The 23,937-nt window shown below is 49.5% G+C and overlaps 7 protein-coding genes across 7 annotated transcripts; 4 read left to right on the top strand and 3 right to left on the bottom strand.

Moving 5' to 3' along the window:
- Positions 1-242: 242 nt before the first annotated feature.
- Positions 243-630, top strand: PC9H_011398 (uncharacterized protein; the record flags this gene model as incomplete). Its single annotated transcript, XM_036780883.1, has 2 exons — positions 243-348; positions 422-630. The coding sequence occupies 2 exons, from the start codon at positions 243-245 to the stop codon at positions 628-630; spliced, it is 315 nt and encodes a 104-aa protein (XP_036626738.1).
- Positions 631-5,827: 5,197 nt separating this feature from the next.
- On the bottom strand, positions 5,828-7,424 carry PC9H_011397 (uncharacterized protein; the record flags this gene model as incomplete). Its single annotated transcript, XM_036780882.1, has 13 exons — positions 5,828-5,872; positions 5,968-6,046; positions 6,118-6,142; positions 6,199-6,234; positions 6,290-6,311; positions 6,365-6,392; positions 6,444-6,462; positions 6,512-6,570; positions 6,612-6,874; positions 6,931-7,081; positions 7,137-7,150; positions 7,203-7,294; positions 7,349-7,424. The coding sequence occupies 13 exons, from the start codon at positions 7,422-7,424 to the stop codon at positions 5,828-5,830; spliced, it is 909 nt and encodes a 302-aa protein (XP_036626737.1).
- A 1,313-nt stretch (positions 7,425-8,737) lies between these two features.
- PC9H_011396 (uncharacterized protein) lies at positions 8,738-10,656 on the top strand (the record flags this gene model as incomplete). Its single annotated transcript, XM_036780881.1, has 11 exons — positions 8,738-8,754; positions 8,868-9,035; positions 9,085-9,303; positions 9,355-9,521; positions 9,573-9,798; positions 9,851-9,885; positions 9,936-9,997; positions 10,055-10,247; positions 10,301-10,358; positions 10,412-10,529; positions 10,576-10,656. 11 exons carry the CDS (start codon positions 8,738-8,740, stop codon positions 10,654-10,656), a joined length of 1,344 nt encoding a protein of 447 aa, XP_036626736.1.
- Positions 10,657-11,367: 711 nt separating this feature from the next.
- PC9H_011395 (uncharacterized protein) lies at positions 11,368-13,077 on the top strand (the record flags this gene model as incomplete). Its single annotated transcript, XM_036780880.1, has 9 exons — positions 11,368-11,507; positions 11,556-11,774; positions 11,827-11,993; positions 12,044-12,266; positions 12,326-12,360; positions 12,414-12,475; positions 12,532-12,724; positions 12,790-12,847; positions 12,906-13,077. 9 exons carry the CDS (start codon positions 11,368-11,370, stop codon positions 13,075-13,077), a joined length of 1,269 nt encoding a protein of 422 aa, XP_036626735.1.
- Positions 13,078-13,287: 210 nt separating this feature from the next.
- PC9H_011394 (uncharacterized protein) lies at positions 13,288-15,215 on the bottom strand (the record flags this gene model as incomplete). Its single annotated transcript, XM_036780879.1, has 9 exons — positions 13,288-13,679; positions 13,735-13,836; positions 13,886-13,974; positions 14,022-14,046; positions 14,100-14,446; positions 14,594-14,675; positions 14,722-14,788; positions 14,848-14,988; positions 15,039-15,215. The coding sequence occupies 9 exons, from the start codon at positions 15,213-15,215 to the stop codon at positions 13,288-13,290; spliced, it is 1,422 nt and encodes a 473-aa protein (XP_036626734.1).
- A 1,901-nt stretch (positions 15,216-17,116) lies between these two features.
- PC9H_011393 (uncharacterized protein) lies at positions 17,117-19,036 on the bottom strand (the record flags this gene model as incomplete). The annotated part of the gene is made up of 10 exons (XM_036780878.1): positions 17,117-17,508; positions 17,560-17,661; positions 17,710-17,798; positions 17,846-17,870; positions 17,930-18,276; positions 18,327-18,393; positions 18,450-18,509; positions 18,566-18,632; positions 18,685-18,825; positions 18,875-19,036. The coding sequence occupies 10 exons, from the start codon at positions 19,034-19,036 to the stop codon at positions 17,117-17,119; spliced, it is 1,452 nt and encodes a 483-aa protein (XP_036626733.1).
- A 954-nt stretch (positions 19,037-19,990) lies between these two features.
- On the top strand, positions 19,991-21,971 carry PC9H_011392 (uncharacterized protein; the record flags this gene model as incomplete). Its single annotated transcript, XM_036780877.1, has 16 exons — positions 19,991-20,022; positions 20,074-20,122; positions 20,174-20,188; positions 20,243-20,271; positions 20,325-20,349; positions 20,408-20,489; positions 20,541-20,573; positions 20,628-20,639; positions 20,700-20,713; positions 20,764-20,872; positions 20,926-20,990; positions 21,042-21,119; positions 21,173-21,234; positions 21,546-21,702; positions 21,761-21,784; positions 21,834-21,971. The coding sequence occupies 16 exons, from the start codon at positions 19,991-19,993 to the stop codon at positions 21,969-21,971; spliced, it is 924 nt and encodes a 307-aa protein (XP_036626732.1).
- Between the last annotated feature and the right edge of the window lie 1,966 nt (positions 21,972-23,937).

The following is a 23,937-nucleotide window of genomic DNA, read 5'->3' as shown; positions in this document are numbered from 1 at the left end:
AACAGCCAACACCGATACGCAGTCCTCTCGTCTTTCGCCTTGGCCACAGCAACGATAAAAATAACCAAGAATCCACGAGCACGAGTTAGTTCGGTGCGACATCGGCTAGTTTTGTTGATGGGATGGTCATGGAACAAGTCCAACACGGAAGTAAAGAAGCTCAACCCTTTCGTCGTCCAGGCACGTTCCGAGTCCGGCAAACATAAAAGTCCCCTCCGTCTTGCACGCAAGTACTAGACTAAATGGCATCGACCTTGGGGAGCAACGCGACGGGCACGATGGCGGGGAGCGGGGCGTGGAGAGGAGATTGGGGGAGGCAGGGGAGGGAGAGAGATGAGAGGAGGAAAGGTTGGAGGCGTCGACACGCATCGTTATAGGGCGCTGATGCTTGTTGGTCTGTGCGTGTTGTGTCACGGGGCAGATCAACTAGACCTCCATCTCGATATGGCTCTCTGGCTTGCTCACGACCTTGCTCACGTCGATTCAGCGCGTCAGCGGGCATCCGCGTCTTCTGAGCCGAAGGAGAGGCAGCAGCACTTCCACACCGTCGCCCTCGTCGACGACGTATCCAACTACGTAGCTTTCATCGCGCGCTCGACCCACTCTTCTCCGAGAAGCAAGCGCACCTGAATGTATATTTGGATGGACGTACAACCCAATGATCCCTCGGTCTCGGGCTTGATTGAACGCTGAAATTGAAGCAGCGCGTAGCTGGACTCGGACTTTCGTTGCACCATCCATGGAATGCACCAGCAGCCATCACCGATATCCAGTCCTCTCCTGCTTCCCTGGAGCAACACCAACATCATATATTATCTAACATCATATCCACCCCCCCAGGCCACCGGAAGCCAAGCCGCCAGCGCTTCCCCTGTATTCCGTGGCCGTCAAGTTGTGAGAGCACACTCTCCGATCTTATGAGCTACCGAACATCGTTTGATTTACTGAGCCTGAGCAGTCCAAAAGCCTAGACCGCGCTCCGAACTTCGAAGAGCTCGGCCTCGAGGACCTCGTACCTATCGGGAAAGAGGTTACGACCCCGACTCCGAGTCTCATAGGTGTGATCCAGCGACGTTGATGCTGACGGGCTGCGAGGGTGAGGGAGGAAGTACCGCCACTGAAAGGTTCCGCTCTGCAAGTCGTACCCCGCGAAGTCATCATGAGGGGGGCGTCGCGGAATTATACCAAGCTATCTCCCCACCTCAGCGTCCGCGGCACCTAATACGCCCGTCCTCGTTACGGTTCGCGAGGCGGCGGGAGAGAGTTGGGACGCCCGGAACGGTGAGGAAGATGGAGGTGGCGGAATTTGGGAAGCGTTGATGCAGAATCTAGATGAAGCGACCGAGCATATGAAAGCAAGGGCGAGGGCGGTGTCGTTACGTTCGGGCGACCAGGTGGAGACTAGGCCGGTATGCGGCCATTGCGTAGCTCGAGAGGAAGAGCATATGGAGAGGAAGATGGAGTCAAGTTGTGTATTGCATGACGCGCATTTCCGAGTCGGAGCGTTTCGGTGCCTGTCGGCGGTAATCGAGTTGCTGAATGAGTAAGGGAGGGAGGAGGGAGGGAGGAGAGAGGAATAAGGGAGTGAAGAGAATAGAATAGATAATAGATATTTAGATAGGGGGAGACCTGCCGCGCTGATGGTAGATGATCGATGATCATGAGAGTCGTAAGCACATCGGCTCGGACACCTCGCAGTACTAGTGATGCATAACATCTAGGACAAATCGGCCGGGGCGGAGGAAGGGAAAGAGGATCAGAGTGGGACGACGTACCTGCAGAACCCAAATACCCAAATACAACTGCTTCTTCCACGGGCACACACACGAGGATACAGATACGGGGTCGCGGATCAATCGATCAAGATTATTCCTGGGCTCGAGATATCCGTTCTACGGTACCGGTGTGGCGGCTGGTCGACTACCCGTTACAATCTTGGCGAAGAAAAGTCTTGTTGTCCTCGAGTTTTCTATGGTCTGCGATAAACCACAACGATAATCGATAATACCAGACTTCTGTATCCTCATCGCCCTCAGTCGGGGAGAAGGAAAGGTCTCAGAGAATAATTAGTGCGGCCATCTGAACCACATCAACAATCAACACAGTATGCACTCACCTTCGACTACCCAATATCGCCTTTGTGCCTGCGAACTTCTTCCGAGTCGCTGCGTGTGGGGCGAGTCCGTTAGTTCTGGTAGCTTGGGGAGGGGGGAGAACAAACGCTGTATCAATGACTCGGATTTGGCTGTGTCGGTGGTGAAGAGAGTATGGCGAGGAGGTCGTTGTGTTCGTAGACCACCGATACTTACGGAGAAACCAAGGTCAGCATTAGCATGTAAGTCCATCACACGTCCGCGATCCATTGTGCGAATGCGAATTTGATTTGAGACAACGGATGGTGTTTATTAACGGGTTAAAATGGTTAGCATTCTTCTTTCTCGAGCTCGAGAAAATACAATGTACCTTTGATACCATTCGTATCCATGTCACCTTTGCTCGTAGGGCGGGACCAAAACGAAAAGTGGAAGCGCCTCACGAGAATGCCGGATGCCCGGGCCGGTGGCTTAGTTGCGCTCGAAAACGTGCTCCCACCGAGAACTCAAACAGCCATGCCAGCTAATACAGGACCCTGGAAAATGGTAGAAAAGGATTGAGGCCGGCGGGTGTGAGTCTGTCTGGTTGGTTTTTGGGGTTTTTTGTCTGATTTTGAACAAACCTAGCTCGCCTGGGGGAGAAATGTCTGATTTTCGGGTAGAGGCCCTTCGGGCCTCCCTAGTTGTCCGAATTCAGATTAGGCCTTTCTAGATCACAAATTTTGTCTGAAATCGGCCTTAGGCCTCAAAAAAAGGGCTATTTTGAGGCCCAGAGGCTCTATAAGCTTGTATAAGCAGTAATATAACTCGGTACAGGCTGTATTCAACAGGTAGAAGACCTATTCGTCCCCTAAAGGTTCTTTACTACCCGTTTCGGCGACAATACCATGACTTTGACTAGAATGTTTAATGTTTCCTTCTCTGTGAGTAGCTTGAAGAGTGCAAAGTCCTGATCCGACAATTCGAAGTTGCTCTGACCGGTAATTGATGCAGGAGGTGCGTTGAGACGCCATAAAATGTCAATGATGGTAGGGAAAAAAACAATAGGTGAGAAACTGTGATGTTGCGATGGGACTCTAGTGTGCAACCACTGAATTGAAATGCTGAAAGACTTGCAGTCCCATTCATGACATGGATGCAATGTTGGTAGTTGTCAGTTGTGACGCAAGGTGTCCAGCCTTTCCGCCGCCCTTTGTATACATCACAATAACTGTGGCCTGGGTGGAACAATCAGTTGCTAGATATGTAGTTTGTTTAGTAGCAAGCATACCTCAGCCATGACCTCTCCTTCGTCCGTACATAAATACAAACCCGTAGTCCATCAATTCCAGGGGGTTCGTACTTGCAACTGACATGCCTTCAACATTTAATCATAATGGACTGTTGGGAAACCCTGCAGTGGACAATAGCTATGCTTGAAGGTGCGTATTCTGTGATTCTAATAGTTCATCAATTATTTGTAATGGCCAAAAGAAGTACTCCGCACTCAAGGACCTCAGGCCTCAGGCCTCCAGCGTGACCTTGTTGTCTGATATTTTTCTCAGGCCTTGACTGGAGTCCCATAAATTGTCCGAGATATGCGCGCATTTTCCCCCCAAATCTGTCTGAAACGGCTCAAGCCGGGCGGCCTTCGGCCGCCATTTTTGTCTGAAATGGGATCAATCCTCTACTACCATTTTCCAGGGTCCTGCTAATACACACACCGTCTAGAACTCGGCTGACTTACGACGTGGCATCCAAGGCCCCATCCTTGGGCACTCTTCGTGAGTCTTCGAGATGGCTAGAAGGCTCCCCGGTGATGCATGGTGCCTGATGAAGCTGAAGTGCAGCGGTGCACCCTTGACACACCTTCGCGCCTTCGCGATAAGGCAAGGAACGAACTGCTACGCCCAAGATACCGATCAATACACCCAACCTGAGGCCAACTCCCACGTTGAGGTTGAGATACATCGCGCGACCATCGTAAGTATCAATAGATCATACATGATATGATATGATATATATCATAACAGCAATCCGAGAAGGTGCTGGAAGTTGAACGTTGAACGCTGAAGCTTTGAAGGCCGGAGCGATGGAGGCTGCTGATGATGTTCATGTGGCTTGGCTGATGGTGACATTCGTTGATGATGATAAGTAACGGATCCCACCGCTGGGTCGTTGATACACCGGTGTCGAGCTTCAAGCCGCTCCAAGTCCCTTATCCAGCTCGCATCAAGCTTCTTCGAGTCTCGAGTCTCACCGCTGCGTAGTTGGTACGCCGACATTCTGAATCGGCGTAGGCCCAAGTCTCACCGCTGGCGGCCATTACACCCCGGGATACAGTACCAAATACCATCATCACTTGGAAGTCCCAGTCGGCATCATGCGTATCCCGTATCCTATTCTTGAGGTTCTCGTAAACCGTTATCTGACCCATTGTTAACTTGTTGCGCACTAGTTTGTATGCCGGTATCCGCTTCTAGTCCCATGATGCATGATTCCCACCGTAGCACCGACTCCCGACGTCAAACCCGAAGATCGCGGTGCTGCCGGAAAGCAGGGAAATATGTACACGACTGTGCTCAACTCACGGTTGCGGCATGGCAGAAATATCCCCGTTGGTCACAAGTGCCAGTCCCGAGCAGCTTGTTCACTGACGCAAGCTTCTTCAAGTCTCACGTCCGGGTAATCGATACTTCTGCACCATACTCTTCTTCGAACCAATTCATGTCTTCGAACGCTCAGGCCTCAGCGCTCAGCCTTCAGGCGAACGATGTCAACCGAAGTCCCATTGCCACTGGGTGATGCCCGGATATGGAGCTCGATGAGTTTGTATGCCCTTGTAACTTGTTGGCGTCATGTTTTGGAGTCTCACCGTTGAGTACTTGATACCCGTTCGCTTGACGTTGATGAGTTGACGCAGCATCAGGTCCCACCGCTGGCCAGCTGGTAGCCCGACATCAAGCTTAAGCTCAGCCCCGTCACTTGGCATCGTGCGAGCTATTCACACCATTACCAGGTCCCGTCGACTTGTCAGTACGCCGGCGTCGTGTTGTCGGATTGTTGCCTTATTCGTTCAAGTTCCCCAGCTCCAACAGACACGATCAAACCGCTTTAGGTCCTATCGATAATGGATAGCCATGGATCGACCCTCGCATCTAATCGGGTCTGCCTGTTTCAGAGTTGATACATCGGTAGTCAGGCGTCCTGTCGAATTACGGAGAAGTTGTACCCTTCAATTCCGAAGACTGTGGTTCCCTTAGGGCTATGGCGTATCGCGATGGTTCACTCTTGCGAAAACTAAGTAATCAGAAGCGAAAGCTGGTTCTGCGGGCTCAGGTTCTCGAGGCTTTTGAACGTTCAACGTCTCAACATCCGACGCCAAGATGATCACTGGCATCATACTACCAGGGCACATCGCGATTCAACGGACGCTTCTCGACATAAGCTACTTATTGTTTGTCTGAGGTAGGTTCTTTGTCTCGACATATGTAAGTCAACTTCCAGTACCGCTAACATAATCACATCGATTCGGTATAAAAAACGATTCGTGTACAAAGAGACATAAAAGACTTTTCATACATGATAAATAGAAGAGGAATTCAACCGCAAAATCACGACACTGATAATAGCGACAACAATAGACGGAGGACTGATGGAACATGGCCGGACTTAAATCGATCCCTTTTGTTGGCACGCACCATCACCGATCCGTCAGTTAACAGAACACCGCTAACAGTGGAGACATTATCCGCTCACCAATTTGTCTTCTTTGCTAGCGGTAGTGCAAGTCGCCTGCTCTGTAGAAATATTGATAACAATGGGACTCTGCTGTGAGTTGGTCTGGGCTGGCGAATCAGCAATAATCAAACACATCTGGTTCAAGATATCTAACCTGCGGCTGCATAGGCACGTCCGAGCTCGAGAGGGCTTCGGACTTTGTATGAACTCTGATCTTTGCCCTGTCGTTCAATCTAGTGCGAACACAGTCAAGGGAGCCCAATATGAGAAGTAACGCGAAGACTGCTCCGAGTCGATCACTCACGACGATAGCAGGCAGTTTGCACAAACTTGTGAAACAAAGTCAACATCACACACTTCAGGAAAGCGATCGCTGAAAGCGTACCTTTAGTGGTGCAGGCCAGGATACCGAACCAGATAACTATCTCGAAGGATGAGACAACGTCGAGAGAGCCTAAAGACCCTCAGAGGCTTACGAGTATTTCTGAGGGTAATGAACTACAGGGCATGTTGAGTTGAGATATAACAAGTCAATGAATTGTGATGCAGACCAAAATGAGTGTAGCCGCGTATGCCAACCTGGGGGGTGTAAACAAGTGACACATAGCATGGGGATCAAGTAAAGTATACCCAGTGATGATGGAGGTTTCTAGAAGAAATTAAGTTATTTCAAGGGTAAGCACGGGCATAATACTTACGGACGGTCCACATAATAAGGCGGTCAATTAACAGTTTGGTCCTGGGGGGTACACCCATTCTAGAGGTGATATACAGACAGAAACAGATCGTAAGACGCACCTGCGGAACGGCGTGTGTCTGTTGCGGATGAGGTAATAAACCATGACCGCTGCGAGGAAGCCATTGGTGACAAGGCCAAATGCGACAAGCGTGATAATGAGCCAGGACTTGTCATCAATAAATCCGGGGGTCAAACTGCCTTGCTGAGCGGCGGTACTAGCGAACACAAGCCATCCAGCGCAACGAAGCCAAGATAAAAAAGTACCAATGACACTCGGCCACATTCGTTGACTGATTTTGTAGATGCGCCAAAAATAAAAGGACTATGAATGGGCGAGCAGAAATAGGCGAGATGTGATGTCTATTGAGAGTGACTCACCTCCACCAATGGCGAGTTCAAAACACTGATGACGATGGTGGCCCACAATGATGCTGGTAAACGGAAGAATATCGTGGGGTTGCCCCAGTTCGAGATGGCCAATGTATAGTCTGCGTCGATCATGCAAAGCTGCTGAGCTATTTCGGAGGTGCTAGAGAAGGTAATGGCATAAGCACGACGAACGTATTCTTCGAAAAGCCACATACACCAATGTCACAACCTAATGAGCTGGGTGTCAATATGTGTTTATTATTCACAAGCCGAAGCCATACCAAAATCTTCACCCCCAGAGGGTCATCATAGTGCTTTTTGTAATATACGTAGCTCTGAACTACTAAGCACCCGAGTAGGATGCCAGAGACACCTGTTGGGACTCGTCATCATTATATACACATGCAGTACGAAAGTCATGACTTACTTGATGATGCATGGAGCGCACCAGCGTTAGCACTGACGACGTTCAAATGTTCCAAAACCTGAGGTTTGAGAGACATTTATTTTGAACTTCTGGTATGTAGAGAAGTTGCATATATACGGCTCGCCGGAGTAACACCAAATACAGGTGTAGTATCAAACGATGGTACCCTTCCAGTATTGCCTTGTCGTTCGAGATAAGTGAGAGTGAATGGTAAGTCGCCGGGTCCTGACGGTGGAGACCATAACATAGTATCATGATGGATTGATTTAGGAAGTGAGGGCGGACCAGATATGAGGCACGGTGGGTAGCCAAAACGGGAAACCTGCTGTACCGTGGCTTATCTACCAGCACGCCCTACCCGTAAAGGGTGTTATCTGTCGAAGTATTGGCCTGAGAGTCGAAATTGGAGAGGCAGTATGTAGACGTCACGTACTTTGGTGTTCCGGGCACTTGCGCCCACAGTGCGAACTTCGAAGTGCTGATGCGGTGAGAGTCGAAGTATCAAACTGAACATCAAACCGAATTAGTCGGATACTTTCCTGATACAATGGAGAAGTCGGCATCCATGCGGTATGGTGATGCTAGAGTGAATATTTTAGATGCCGGAGAATTCTATAGGGATACGCCATCTTTCCAGAAACTCATCCCTTGCGACCAGGTTTAAGATCTCTTGGCGAGACCTTGTAATAGCAATGATCTGGTTTGTTCTGACATTTTTGGTCCTCAGTCGCAGCTAGTGTAGGGTTGGCACCCTGTTCGAGCCTTGGTTCATGGTTTATTGTACGTATACTATCGTTTCGTTTACTTCCTGTTTCGGTCCGTCATCAGCTGCGGCCGCATTCTATGTTAGGTACTAGATTACTTACTTACACATGCGCATTCTGCATGTCTAGTTACATGTAGTACAAGTATATATAGTACCTACATATCTACCTACAATAACAAGAAGTACAGTCTCCCCTTCCCTCCGTTGCGTTGCGTTTGAGTCGAGTCCAGCAGTCGCACGCGGCGCTGCTTGGTCGCGTTTCCGTCCTCCGTTCCGTTCGTCACGTGGCGTTCGGATCGCGTTCATTCGTTCCTTCTTACTTCGTCTTTTGGTGGGAACACACCATTCCCAGTCCTCGCATTCACACCAGCGAATACGATTTCGCACCTACACTAGAAATCCCAGGACTCGGAACAAAGAAGGCACCAGAAGCTACCGAAATTGTCGACACGATGTAATCGAGGGTGCAGCTTGAATTAGATTGATAAGATCTAGCTAATACATGATGGCCGCACCTTTGAAACGAAGAGCGTGGGTGGTAGACTGGGAGTTTTGCTATCCGTGTTCCAATGCCAGTTGTGTTCATGCTATCATCATACATCAGCTTCTTCCACCCAAGCCATATGGCCTATCAGGCTTGGTGAGACGGCGAAGCTTGAGTTGTCTTGTGTCTCGAGGTCTTCGGATACCTGCAATATGTATAAATAACAACTTTTGAAGTAGTCACTGGCACTCACCTAAATCATTCCATAGGAATCCCCCTCCGCCCTCAATGGATGTAGAAACTGCTCATACGTCTTCTTTACAAAGTCTAGACGAGAAGAGGACCTCCCTCTCGTCTGGGCAGCCAGTATTGAAGCTAGCACCGCCCGCCCCACAGGTCGACGGAGGCAAGCGGGCGTGGTGCACGCTTGTTGGGGGGTAAGCCACACATGATTGGTGCCTGTTCCTCTGGCTAACGAAAGCGTAGTATCCTAATCACGACAGTCACATTTGGATACTCGAACTCCTTCGGCGTTTATCAAGACATCTACACCAGGTCGCATGCGGCGTCAGCATCCAGCGTGAGCTGGATTGGGTCCACCCAGCTGTTCTTCCTTTTCGCTGTGGGACTTCCTGCCGGGAAGCTCATGGACATGGGTTATATGCGGTATACCAACATCATTGGAACAATAATCTACGTCTTCTCGTAAGTCGTCTTCCTCTCCATCGAAGACAACTTTACTCACTAAGAGATCAGGTTATTCATGGTGTCGCTTGCGCACACGGATACATATTATCAGGTGTACCTTGCGCAAGGACTTGGGCTGGGAATCGGTGCGGGGATTCTATATATCCCTGCCTTGGGCGTACAAGCCCACCACTGGAAACGCCATAGGGGCTTCGCGATGGGCGTTGTTGTTACAGGTGGGCAACATCAATCGTCGCTGAGTAGACTGATGCAGATAATCGGTGTAGGGTCGTCTATGGGAGGCATCTTCTTCCCGATAATGTTGAACCAACTGTTCAAAAGCTCAAAGGTTGGCTTTGAATGGGGGGTTCGTGCGAGTGCCTTCCTCGTGCTGGGGATCCTGGTGATAGCAAACCTGCTGATAAGCGATAACCCTTCGGCCAAAGATGACTCCGAAAAGCCATCGCTGAAGAATATACTTACGGATGTCCCATATTTGTTGGCGTCTTTTGGGTGAGTTGTACCCATATGTCTACCCTTCAAGCGCTGACGATCGCCACTGAAGTCTTTTCGCCATCTCTTTGGGGATCTTCTTCCCATGTATGTGAGATCGTTGTCGACAGTCATTTAGCTTATCAACTCGTGGATAGACTTCTACCTTCAGCTGTATGCAATCTTGCATGGAGTAGACCCCAATATAGCGTTCTATACGGTAAGAAAGATCAGCCCTGCGTAAATGATTAATGACTGACGGCTCCCGCATTCGCAGTTGGCTATCATGAACGGCGCGGCGCTCCCAGGGAGAATTTTCCCCGGACTCCTTGCGGATCGTTTCGGGCCTTTCACTGTTATCGTGCCAGTAACATTACTCAACGTCGTCTTTATGTTTGCGTTATTCGGGGACAATTCAGTGGGCAGCACAATTGCCTTCGCTATACTGTACGGCATATCGTCCGGAGCATGTGAGTGTCAACAATCCCCTTCATCGTCTGAGGTGGGCCTGATGGATAGTTAGTCTTGACACTCTGTGCGCCCTGCGCGACTACTCTCGCTCGTCATCCAAATGAAGTGGGGTGAGTAGTAGATCTGTCTTCTCGCCAGAATCGACTCACATCAGTGGCGCCAGCGTACGACTTGGCTTTGGATTCTGTTTATCGGGTTTCGCAGCTCTCATTGGAGCACCGATCGATGGCGCACTGCTTGGGCACACGTTTCCTTGGGCGAGACCTATCATTTTCAGTGGGGTATGTGTTTTCTGCGACGTAGGGAACTCCCTTAACACTTTCCTAGGTATGCATGTTCGTTGGCCTTGTCTCTCTAGCGACAGTGCGTCAAATGCTTGTGAGACAAAGGGGAACCAACCATGTTTGAACAATTCTTGACCGACGGTGTCTGCTTCACCTCTCCTTTGAGTTGTTATCTATATATATTCGGTCGCTTGTTCCAAATGTACTAAACGGCTTACGGAGCCTGTCAAAACGAGTTGAGTTTAGGGGAGACGTAGGACACGATACTTAGTTTGCATATGCAAAGAACCATGTTCTGTGGTGTTACGGTGGAAGTCGACAGTGAGATTAAGTTCGTTCAATCTACGCAACACTTTGTTGGACACTGCGTTGCATTTGAGCGCAAGCTTCTGCCAGAGAAATAGTAAGTCCCTTTTGAGATCAAACACTACGTGATTCCCGACCTTGGTCTTGGTATAAAGCCTTTTGAAATACACCCGCACAGTCGCCAGTGCCACCCACATCCCTGATAAAGCAGGAACTATCGGCGACTGAGCTCGCAGCAGAGCACTCAGGACATATGGGGGTCAATACTGGGAGTGGAGCTGTTATCTTTTTTTGGGAGGCACAATGGGTACGAAATTGTCTTAATGACTCGTCTAAATTGAGTACAGTCACTGAAACGTTGATCAACCTTGCACAGTACTCTCACACTCTCCAATGTGTGCGTTGAGGTCGGGCCGTCATTCGATGTCTTCTCCCGCCAATGACTGGGCTTGCAGATGTGAACCTAGATATATGAGGGAACTATGAAAAGGCCTCTCACCCGTCCAATCCCTCTCCCTACCCACACGCCATGGACACAAAGACCACCCTTCAAATTACTCTCCAAGAACAGGTCGAAGTTTTGGAGAAGGGCTTTGATTTACCATTGCCCGAGACTCCTTCCCATCGAGTCGATGGCGGCGCCAGGGCTTGGTGCACACTTCTCGGAGGGTCAGTGCAAGTCTTGGACGCGAATTCTCATTGCTCATGTCAGCGCAGCGTGTTAATGGCAACAGTGACGTTTGGATACGTCAACGCGTTTGGTGTGTACCAAGACATATACACCAGGTCGCAGGCAGCGACCGCGTCTAACGTCAGTTGGATCGGATCGACTCAATTGTTCTTTCTGTTCGCCATGGGCCTTCCCGCGGGCAAGCTCTTGGGCATGGGTTATCTCCGTCAGACAAATTTGGTCGGATCCCTAATCTATGTCTTTTCGTAAGTCAATGCTTGTGATCCCCCATTACATACACTGATCGCCATTTGCAAGGCTATTCATGGTCTCGCTCGCCCATACAGATACATACTACCAGGTGTACCTCTCTCAGGGTGTCGGTCTCGGAGTTGGTGCCGGTCTTTTGTATGTCCCTGCTGTGGCCGTCCAAGCCCACCACTGGAAAAGGCGTCGGGCTTTCGCTATGGGCGTGGTCGTCACAGGTAGGGAAGTTTCACCATAACCTGATTTATTTTCGTTTACCAGACGACAGGATCATCTCTTGGAGGCATCATTTTCCCGATCATGTTGAATCGACTGTTTCAGAGCTCGGTCGGCTTCGAATGGGGGGTCCGGGCGAGCGCTTTCGTCGTCTTAGGATTGTTGATCATGGCAAATCTCCTGATGAGCGACAACCCCTCTGTCAAAGGGGGCGGCGAAAAGCCAGTGCTGAAGAACATCCTGACTGATATCCCATTCATGCTGTCGTCGTTTGGGTAAGTTCGTCAACTCTGTAGCCAGTCTGCGGCGATCGTTTTTATTGATACGTATTCAGTGTTTTTGTGATTACTTGGGGGATTTTCTTTCCATGTAGGCCTGAGGTTTACTAACGTTACTACTTACTAACAAAACTACGGAGTTAGATTTCTACGTGCAACTCTTTGCGGTACTACATGGCGTGGATCCTAGCATTGCGTTCTATTCTGTAAGGCAATTTAGAGATTGCTTTACGCAGAAGCACTCAACGAAACCCATATCCAGCTCGCCATCATGAACGCCGCCGGCCTTCCAGGACGAGTTCTTCCAGGAATACTCGCAGATCGCTTTGGGCCATTCAACATCATCGCGCCCGTGCTGCTCGTCAATGCCGCCCTCATCTTCGCCTTATTCGGAGTCAGCGCTGAGGGAGGCATCGTTGCGTTTGTCGTATTCTACGGCGCGTTCTCCGGGGCATGTAAGTGTCCTTGTTAACCGAAGATCAATGTTGTTCTCTGAACGAAGCGCTTGCTCGATCGACAGTCATGACGCTCTGGGCTCCATGTGCCGCCGCTCTCGCAGTTCACCCTAACGAAGTAGGGTGAGTCCGTGATGCTTTGCGGAGTGTCGTACGAGCTGTTTACCCTATGCGATCCTAGAATCCGTTTCGGCGTTGGGTACTTCATGTCGGCCTTTGGAACTCTCATTGGCGCCCCGATCGACGGTGCATTGTTGGGGAAATCCTTCCTTTGGTCTAAGCCTATCATATTTAGCGGGGCAAGTATTTTCCAAAACTATGAGGCTTTCGTTAGACTGAATGTCGCTCATTAAAGGTATCTGTATTCGTTGGCTTCGTTTGTTTTGCCACAGCCCGCCAGATGTTGGTGAAGAAAAAGAGATTTAACGTCGTTTGACTCGCTATGAACATACCTTCACGCCATCTTACACGCTTTTAGGTGCATGTACATTCTAATAATGACACTTCTCATACATATCATAGATTTGGGTAGGGACAGACATAAGTTATCTGCATAAAGGGTCTCACAACATATACTCAAACCACGCTGACTGGTCGCCCAACCCCTTCTTCTCTTCCGCCCGCGGCAACGTCCGGCGCACCTCCGCCTTGAGTCGATTCTGCCGCACAAGGTACGCTACATTCGCAGCAGCAAAAAGGCCTATACCGACAGAGGATATCAAGAGTACGATCGTCGCGCTGTGGTACCGTGGAGCTGCTGAAAGTGACCCAAATAACCACGTCACGAGGATGCCGGCCACATTCGAAGTGATAAAACCAGTTGCAATGGCAGTCGCGCGTCGTGTGTGGGGGGCACTATTGTTAGATGCCCAAGTGGATAGCACGGGGCCCGTGGAGTAGATGCCCGAGACGGAGAAGAAAAGGGAGCAATATTGTACAGTTTGCTTATCCGAGCCTGTTTCTGGTGAGTGGGCACTGGGCCGGAAAGAAGAAGGGAAATGTATAAATACCGAGAAACATAGCGAAGCCGATTGTACAAAGGAAGGAAATGATTATAAGGACCAGACCACGGCATTTATAGTGATCGGATATGAATGCAAAGAGGATAGCCGCTGGAGGCGTACTGAGCATGTAGAAATCAGCAAGTAGACTGGTGCTCACCAACAAAAGCAACCGCATACGGAGGGATGCTCATCAATTGGGCTGCCGATGCAGTGTATCCTAGACCCACAATGATGGACGGGACGAAGCTGGGACAATTGAACTCAGCTCGTTAACACCAGCTCTACGGACTTACAAGGCCAGTCCAAAAAGCACGATCCCTGAACGTTCCCATTAGAACACCCCCCTTCTCTCGACGAATGCACACACACACCAACGAAGAAGAAGACGATTGCCGCCACGATCACCTGTGGTGCCACGAGCGCCCGACCAACATCATGCCAACTGAACAATTCATCATCTGCGACGGTGTCTCCCTGAAGCACACCGACGATGTAGTCCCGTTCCTCAGGAGTGAGGAAACGTGTGGTCTTGGGAGAGCGAGGAAGGAGGACATAAGAGGCGAGGCCGAATATGACTGTGAACAACCCTTCAATGATAAAAATCCATGACCATCCAGGTCGTGTTTGAGTAGAGGATTCTTTGATCTTGACGATACCGGAGGCAAGGATGCCCGAAAAAGCGCCGGCCAGGGAAGCCGACGAGAAAACGGCAGCCAAGCTATCAACATTGTGAGCATGTAGTAGATACAGAGGAACATTCCAACTTGCCGAGTATTTAATTTGTGGCGCGGATAGAAGAGTGAGAGGTAAAGGACTAGACCTGGAGTGATACCGCCTACGTTAACTGTTAGAAATCCTATCGAACAGTTCAATGAAAAGGACATCACCTTCAAGTAGCCCAAGGAAGAAGCGTGCAGCCAGAAGGCCGGAATAACTTGTGACAACACCTTGGGGAGTGAACACAGTCCGGAGTAATATCAGGAAGCCGCATACCTTGAAGTGTTGTTACGACACCCCAGAGTATCAGCATTGTGGGCATCATAATATTAGGGCCAACAGACTGGCTCACAACGAGGTTAGTTAAACACGCAACGGTACGGAAGCTATGGGATAACTCACGCGGAGTAAAAGGTTTGTGGGCAGCTCAGCAATAATGTATGGGATATAGGTAATGGTCAACGCCATTGAGTATTGGCTGTTGGTCATCTTGAGATCCCTTTGGAGGCCTGCTACACGGGCATTTCCAATGCTTGTACGGTCCTATGAGAAACAATCAATATCAGGCATTAGCATACTGCTGTGCACCATACCAAGAACGAGAGTAAGTAGAACATAGTAACGATCGGGACGAAATAAAGGTCGAACTTGCGCCAGATGCGCTTTTCGAGGACGGGGTCGTATACAAAGGAGGACGCAGAGGCCCGTGTGGCAATACTTGGGCTGTTGTCGACCTCCTTCCGTTCGTCGTGGTGGGGTAGGTCTGACATAGTGGTAGATGGGATTTGACTCCAAATTCGCATCATTGTACATATATATAATCAAGGACACCTCCAAGTAATTAGCATCATTTTTGTTCGCAAATATTGATTGTAGGAAATGATTGAGTACTAGCCTGATACTGAGCCTCTTCGGCTTCGACAAGGTCGCTTGCAGACGACGGTTTGTAGGTGGTATGGTATGGAGCCGACATTGGCATGTAGCAGCGCGTAGACACAAACTTAGATGTACGATGGAGTCGGACCATGCAGCGTGTCGTGAATCGTGATTTTCTCATTACCTGTGTCAGTGATGCTGTAGGAGTTGTATCGTGCCGACCTCTGATAATGCGGTACATTGAGGTGTGCTGCCCATAGTAAGTAGTGCCCGTCGTTTTATTACTTCCTCGTTGTCTTGACCCCGTGCTGGCACACGAGTACCGTTCATGGCCTGTATAGACTTACTTACCGTCTGTACCATGCATCATTTTTCTGATTCAACTTGCCTGATACGAATCTTCTTCCTGTTCTCCATTCTATTATGCATTTGAACGAGTGCCGAGTTTGTTAAATAAAGTCCTAAAATCCGCTCATGAAAATCCTGCTCCATAGCATTCAACCTTCGTAAACAGCCCACTCACTTCAATCATGAAACGGGGTTGATACCGACGTGTCCCTGCTTCGTTTTGAGTAAGTTAGCAAGCTCGGATCCTGTGAGCCTGTGAGCTGTAAGCCGTAACATCGATGTATTAAGTTGACGGATGAGAGTATCCTTGGCTACGGAAGTTTGGGTCTTGAAGCTTGAAGCTCGAGCCCAAATTCTGACTCCGGATGGCTGCATACTTCAATGTATGAGCATGTTAGGCACGATGCCATTATTCCTGTCACCAGAAAGTTTCGATGTTTGTACTCGTCGAAAGACGGCTCGTCGTCATCCGTCGCAAGGGCTGTGGCTGTCGCGAGCCTTGGGGGTACGATTTCACTTATATAACGCCTCAAATTACTGAGTCCAACGCACACCGTCTGAAAGGAAGGAATGGCTCACTCGGATCTATTACACTGGCAGACTCCACCAATACCAATCGCGAAACAGCTTGTAACCGAAACGAGCCGGCCCTTGCTATCTGGACGTTCTGTCCACCTTTACCTGGAACTAGCGACGCGCCACGTCCACAGAAACGCCCATTGCCGTCGATAGCAGACAACTGCACGTTGCTCGCTATCTATCCGAGTTGGTCCTGCTTCTTCACTTCGATCATCAATGCACCCGGCTTTTTAGATTCTCAGCTAGGACTCGGGCATAGTGATCACACGGACCGTAACACGGTGCGCCATTGAGAACATGCGGTTGAACAAGACTAATCGCAATGCTATGCAGTGCAGTGCACAAGTTATCCTTATGCCTTATATAATTTGTTTGTCCCCCCAGTGTTTGTTTGTACGCGCCATCCTCAATCTTTGACTTTCAGTGATGTAGGCCAAAACGGAAAAGGACCGTAAACATGGAAGACGTGCTGGCCGGTTACGGTGGAACCCTATTGCGAGGTGAGTAAAGTTCCACCGCTCTGTAGTTGAAATGTCGGCCTCGATCTTTGTCCATCTAGTTGAAGTTCCATCACCTTATATTTGATATATTACCCAGGTTTGTGGTACCATCGGTCGTGTGCCATGACCTCGTCGGCATCCCATCATTGTGGTAATTCTCCCGTTCGTGCTCCGGTCTCAAGTTGCCTAAGGTTCCATCGCTTGTCAATCAAAATAGCTTACTGTTGGTCCTTCTGAGTCCCGCAGCTTCATGATCGATACACCGGTGATTGAATCCTAGAAGACACGATTATCAAGTCCTAGGCTATTATTGGAGTGCCAAGTAGTGTTGATGGGACTGGTGAGGGATCAATCGATCAAGCGGGATTCTACAGCAGATACTCAAACCAGGCTGACTGGTCTCCCAACCCCTTCTTCTCCTCCACCCGCGGCAACGTCCGACGCACCTCCGCCTTGAGCCGATTCTCCCGCGCAAGATACGCTAAATTCGCGGCAGCGAACAGACCCATTGCGACGGAAAACACCAAGAGTACGATCGTTGCGCTGTGGTATCGCGGAGCTGCCGACAGAGAGCCCAGTAACCATGTTGCGAGGATACCACCCGAATTGGTGCAGATGAAACCAATTGCAATAGCGGTCGCGCGGCGCGTGTGGGGGGCGGCGTTGTTGGATGACCAGGTGGAGAGTACGGGGGCCATGGCATAGACACCAGATATAGAGAAGAAAAGGGAACTGTATTGTACGGAGTGCCTTTCAGACCCTGCTATTAGTTAGTAAGTACGAGGTAGACTGAGGGAGCGAATACGAGTACCGAGGAACATAGCGAAGCCGATCGTGCAGAAGATGGAGGTTATTATGGTGACTAGGCCGCGGCATTTGTAGTGATCGGATATGAAAGCGAAAAGGATGGCGACTGGAGCTACTTAGCGTATAAAATCAGCGAATATATACGGATGCTCACCGACGAAAGCAGCCACAAGCGGCGGGACACTCATCAATTGGGCTGTCGACGCAGTGTATCCCAGACCCACGATGATTGATGGGGCGAAGCTGGGGTGGTTTAGTTTGGATTGTTGGGAATAGTTTTGCAGACTTACAAGGCTAGTCCGTAGAGTACGACTCCTGGGTAATGTAAGGAGTACGTCAGCACACCCTATCTCCCGACTTATGCTAGAGCGTACCGCTGAAGAAGAATATGATTGCTAGTGTCATCACTTGCGGTAGCATGAACGCCCGGCGGACCTCGCGCCAGCTGAATAATTCGTCCCCCTCGGTGGTGTCTCCCTCGAGGACGTGGACAACGTAGTCTCTTTCTTCTGGCGTGAAGAAGCGAGTAGTCTTGGGAGAGCGAGGAAGGAGGGCAAACGAAGCTAGGCCAAACAAAACCGTGAAAAGACCTTCGACGATGAATACCCATGCCCATCCAGGCCGTGTTTGTGTGGGTGATTCCTTGATCTTAATGATACCGAAGGCAAGGATGCCGGAGAAGGCGCCTGACAGGGAGGCTGACGAGAAGAACACAGAGATACTGTTCTTCACTGTAAGTGTGTATTAAGTAGAGATGAAATCATGGCCGACCGAGTGTTCATCTTATGGCGTGGATAGAAGAGTGAGAGGTAGAGGACGAGCCCTGGAAAGACGCCACCTACAACCAGTGTCAAGGACTCCCCTGCCGTAGAACGGGCGACAAGTGGATTTTACCTTCAAGCAGCCCGAGGAAGAAGCGTGCTGCTAGGAGTCCAGAATAGCTTTTGACAAGACCTTGAACATAGTGAAATCCGCGTCAGATTAAAGAAAGAAGAGAGGAATCTGCACACCTTGGAGCGTGGTTACCACTCCCCAGAGCGTGAGCATCGTTGGCAGCATGAGATTGGGGCCGACAGCCTGGCAATTGAAATAGGTGAATGAACATCACAGAAAGTCTCTAATGACTCACGCGAAGCAATAAGTTTGAGGGCAGCTCAGCGACGATATACGGGATATAGGTAACAGTCAGTGCCATGGAGTATTGGTTGTTAGTCATTTTGAGGTCCTTTTGGAGACCTGCGACTCGAGCATTTCCAATGTTCGACCGGTCCTGCGAAATCCATTGACACCAAAAGCCTTACACATACTATGTAACGCACCAAGAAAGATAGCAAGTAAAACATGGCAACAACTGGGAGTACATATAAGTCGAGCTTGCGCCAGACGCGCTTCTCGAGGGCGGGGTTGTATATGGAAGAGGAAGAGGCGTGGGTGGCGCTCAGGCTATTGACATCCTCTTTACCGTGGGCTAGGCGAGACATGACGGTGGGTGGACTTTGGCTCGTATTGGCATTGTTGTATATTTAAGATGATCCGTGAAGGGCATCGTAGTGTGGTCACTGGTGGGAGAACCGAAGCAACGGCTGACCACTGTACAGTCCATAAATAACCAGGTGTGGTCTCGTTGGCATTGAGTCACTTTGGCTTCTACGTTCTGCAGGCACAGCAGCAGAAGATGCTGGTTGATCATCGATCAGCCCTCGACCATCCTGGGCGTGACGCAAACTGGGACAAAGGGAGTACAACTTGGATCAATTCAATTGATGGCACCCAAATATGCATGTTTTCGAAGGTTAGTTTGTGGTAGTACTACGGTTACGGAGAATCGACAGTCACTGGTTTGTGGGGTGCTTGCAGGACTACAGAGGAGGATCAAGTTAGTGTACGTTCGAGCATTGATGCCGATATCCCCAGTCCGGAGCAGTTTAGAAATCAATCAGTTAGTCTTTTCTTCGGAACTCCATCAGATGTTGAACTCAATGCATTCAATCAGTCTCCAGCGCGCCTCACTTATCGTACTGGGTGGCCAACAGTGTGCTACATTGGCTCGAGATCGATCACAATCACAGTTCTGTAAGGCTCCTGGTTACAGACCTCAATTTACTTCATCGTGAAACTGCGACTCCCCTGACTTCAAGCCTTCAATATGCATCAAACTGCACGACACCGCCGTCAAACTACAGCTAACTTGGATATTCCTCGCGAGAATCATCAACCCCAACCCGAACAACAGCGAAGCTGTTCACGACGCACCTATTTCTGGACCCTGGACAACTCTGAACCTAATCGCACCGCGTGCAGTGATGAACCCTAGGTCCCGGATACTAAGGATATAAATATGTTTTGCTATTTCGCCCTCATTGTCACCGTTTCAAGGTCCTTGGAGCTCCCAGTAATACCAGCTTGCGTCTCTTGAAGTTACTCCATCTACAGTCATGGCCACTGGCCCACCAGATGTCAGATTGTTGTGCGTCCCCCGATATTCATGTCTACAATGCTCACTAATCCCCCCTTGTAGGTTTGGGCCTATGCTCTTAGGTGTTTTCCTCAACATGATTCTTTACGGGGTATGCCTGCACCGTTTGGATGCTATTCACCACCTGACCCACTCGTTGTAGATCCTGATCGTACAGGTATTTCTGAGTATCTATGCCTGAAACGCACACTCATGCAGGTGTACACGGCAGATGCTTTCTTACTTCAAGATGTATCGCAAGTATGCATTCACGCCTGCCTCCGTTTCCCTGCACTGATTCCCAACTACTACAGCGACTCGCTATATATGAAGCTCTTTGTAAGCTTGTGCCTTTTGGAATCGTCTTGGTGGATTTATTGGCTCGTCTTAAATTCAGGTTGGATACCTTCTGGTCGTCGAAACTGCAAACACGGCGTTGGATATGCACATCATGTACGAACCACTGATTCTTAACTTCGGTAGGCTTCACTTGTTTCATTCAGCAAGGACCGCCTGACACACACATATAGGGCTGCCCGACACGATTAAACGCTTTCCCACATGTACGTCCATTACCAGGCGAGCCCGATGACGCACTAATCCAATGCATGTCAAAGTGTTTGTCACTGGTAAGAGTTACTGACACATGTACGGTCAATAATTTGCTGACAATGTCCTTCACTTTTAAGAGCCACTCATTATCGTGAGTAACCTGTATTTCACATATTGTGGTACGTGAAAATGTGTCTACAGGTCCTTGTCTCTACGCCCATCCAACTCTTCTTCGCTTGGCGGATCTACAAGGTTACCAGGAGTTACTGGGTCCCCGCAGTTATCTTTTTGTTCTCGATCACTGCCCTTGGTGAGCACCTTCTCAGGCCTTTTGATACGTCCATTAAATCTGCTTGCTACCAGCTGGTGGAGTCTGGACCACCGCCAAACTTGGCATCATCCAGCTCTTCTCGCGAAAGCCGGAGCTGGTATGTTCATGTCACTATATCTCAGTGCACGCTGACTTTGTGTGTCGAAAGCACACTCCCGCTCTGCTCTGGTTCCTCTCCGCTTCTGTTGCTGATATCTGCATAACGGTTGCCTTAGTCGTCAGTCTTGTGAGGGTTTAGCTTCTTCCTTCTGCCGCTGTAGTTGATCAATCTTTTTCTAGACACGACGTAAGACAGGGTTCGAAAGGACGGACTCAGTTATAGATAAGATCATTCGAAGTAGGTGAGGCTCGCTCTCAAATGTACACAAGCTGACCCGATGTGGTTGCTATGCAAGTGTCTGTACAAACGGGAGCAGTAACGTATGTGAATATTCTGTATCATGCGGGGAAAGTCTGGTATCTGAGTGCTAACACGACCTCTAGAGCATTCTTTGCCGTAGCAGATGTAATCTTTTTCATGGCACTTCCTGTGAGCTTATCCATCTCTCCCTTCTTGATTATGAGTACTCTTGCTCATCTATACTCTAAGCGCACTGCTTTGTACGAATCCAGTACCTCTATCCAGAAGCATTTCAATTCAATCAAACCCTAGGAACTTCATCTGGGATCTTGCCCTCTCAAAGCTCTATTCCAACTGTCTTCTCTCAACCCTCAACGCTCGTGAAACACTCGTCAATCACCCTTCCTTAGGGTCCTCAAATGGTAATGTGAATTGCAATATCAGCGCCAGTGGACCGCGAAGGCATACAGTGCGTATCTATTCACTCCATCTGACCATAGTTATTCGCAATTCTGACGAGATGACAGGAGTCATTCATGCCTCTGCGTGCGGTGAGGAGTGTATTTATCTTGTTTCTACAAGTTGGCTCACTACGGATAGCCCAATTTCTATGAACTAGATACACACGTCGTGAAGGCACGCGAGGGGTCGTTGGTCGATGATCTGGAGTACGGGGTCACCGTTACCAAGGTGGTAGAACAGCTAGAGGAGCCTGCTCCGAAGAGGTCTCAGTGGTAATAAGACTAATACGTGTTGGGGAGGTTGTCAAGCTCGTGCTGGCTCGGGGTGCATATTCATTTGTGACGTCTTCAGGCAATAAATCAGTGTGATTGGCACTGGTTAATATGGTTCCCTGATCCATACGCCACGATGAAAAGACGAGCTCGTCAGTGTACATCGAGACTCCTCGAAGACCGAACACGGGTGTTGTACAGATCACTAACTAATCATTGTTAAATCACTTTACCGTGTTGCTTGACAGGGGCGACACCGGCGCCAGCTGGCGTCTTGCCACAAGTTTGCACAGTTGACAAAACGTTGGTGGAAAAACAAAGTTGGGTCTACGCAGAAATACATATATAGGCTGCGACGCAGTCGGCCCAAAATACCTCTGATCACTGCTACCACCGCTTGCTCGCCGTGAACTACATCAATCAAACCTAGCGAGACCTCCCATCACTACGATTGCGGACCTACTATGGGAGATTAGAACCTCGCTTGTCTTCTCATTTTATTGCCCTGTTTGCGACCCCTACTGGGCAACATATCAAGCGCTATGTATCTCAAGCTACAGCTTCCGGTAGAGTCGGCCCTATGAGCACAGTTGTCGTTTCTAGGAAGTAAGGACTGGACCCTCGACAGGAACTCCCCCCGTCCGGTTATACCGGATATATACATCGATTCCCACTGCGAGAACATGCGCCGCCGATGCACCACCCGAACGACACAAGCATGAATAGGACATCGATCAGCGCATTCTCCAGTGCCGGCTGGACCGAATCAAAGGCCCACGGATGCCTCAACACCCCGCACCTCGTACCCCCAGAGAAAACTAAGATTCAACCGTGACGCATGATCGGTAGTAGCACTTGGTTGGTCTGCAACTCTACTTGTCGGTCTCACTGACAAGGGCATTCGTAATCGCTTGGGGGATCATCTTCACATGTATGTTTTTGGGTTCGCCTACGTCGACTCGGGTAACCGTGAAATTAGATTTCTGTCTGCAGCTTTATGTGATCTTGCATGGAGTTGATGCGAACACCGTATTCTACACTGTAAGAGGGTTCAGCGGGTGATGATGAGATTGGTGGTTGACCGCTATTATCTGTAGCTTGCCATAATGAACGCCGCAGATCTCCCGTGGAGGATCATTCCAGGGGTACTTGCAAATCGTTTCGGGCCAATTAATATCATCGTGCTTGTCATACTTCTTAACATCGTATTCAAGTTTTCCTCGTTTGGGACCGGAATGGAAGCCAGCGTGATTGCCTATGCTGTTTCGGCATGTAAGTATCTGAAGCATCCATGTCTTGCAGTGGTCCAACAATTTGTTAGCCGTGACATCGTAGCCCTCCTGTGCCACAGCCCTCACCATTCAGCCTAACGAAGCAGCGTAAGCCTAAGACCAAGGAAAAACTCAAACAGCTGACCTATATGCTCGTAGCGTGGGGTTTGGTTGTTTGTGACGGCCTTTTGGGGCCCCTGTCGGAAATCAATCGTCGGCGCATTATTGGGAAAAACCTGTTCTTTGTTCATTTGCTGCAGGGTACGTATTTTGAGCGTTCTCTGATCCTGTGGCTTCTTGTAATTATCTTTCTGGTAGTTGTGAAGAAACGGGGACGGCAAAGCTCTCGTTGTCGCCCTTCGTCTAGCATTTCTTGATCATTGGCCTTCTAGATTCTGTTCATCATGTGTATAACGGGGGATAAATTACTGACCTACGGAGATAGTCACAAGTCGTTTCACCGCACGATGGACGGCGTCTTGAACAAGGTTTGTATAAGCAAAGTCAGGGTGTGAAACGGACTCAGTTGCGCGTATCTGATCCGGAGGTCCTTGGGCCTAATGCCATTTGATAAAGTCGTTGCCTGTAGAGATGATTTCCCTAAGTTGGCGTCGATATGCTTCGGTACGGCTTCAAAACGTGTCTGGTCCAAAGCGGTACTGAGCGCTGAGCGCTTCTTCTGGCGGAGGTATAGAAATT

This window comes from Pleurotus ostreatus (genome assembly GCF_014466165.1).
Source record: "Pleurotus ostreatus strain PC9 chromosome Unknown scaffold_9, whole genome shotgun sequence".
Classification (NCBI taxonomy): domain Eukaryota; kingdom Fungi; phylum Basidiomycota; class Agaricomycetes; order Agaricales; family Pleurotaceae; genus Pleurotus; species Pleurotus ostreatus.
This window is presented reverse-complemented; position numbering and strand designations above follow the sequence as displayed.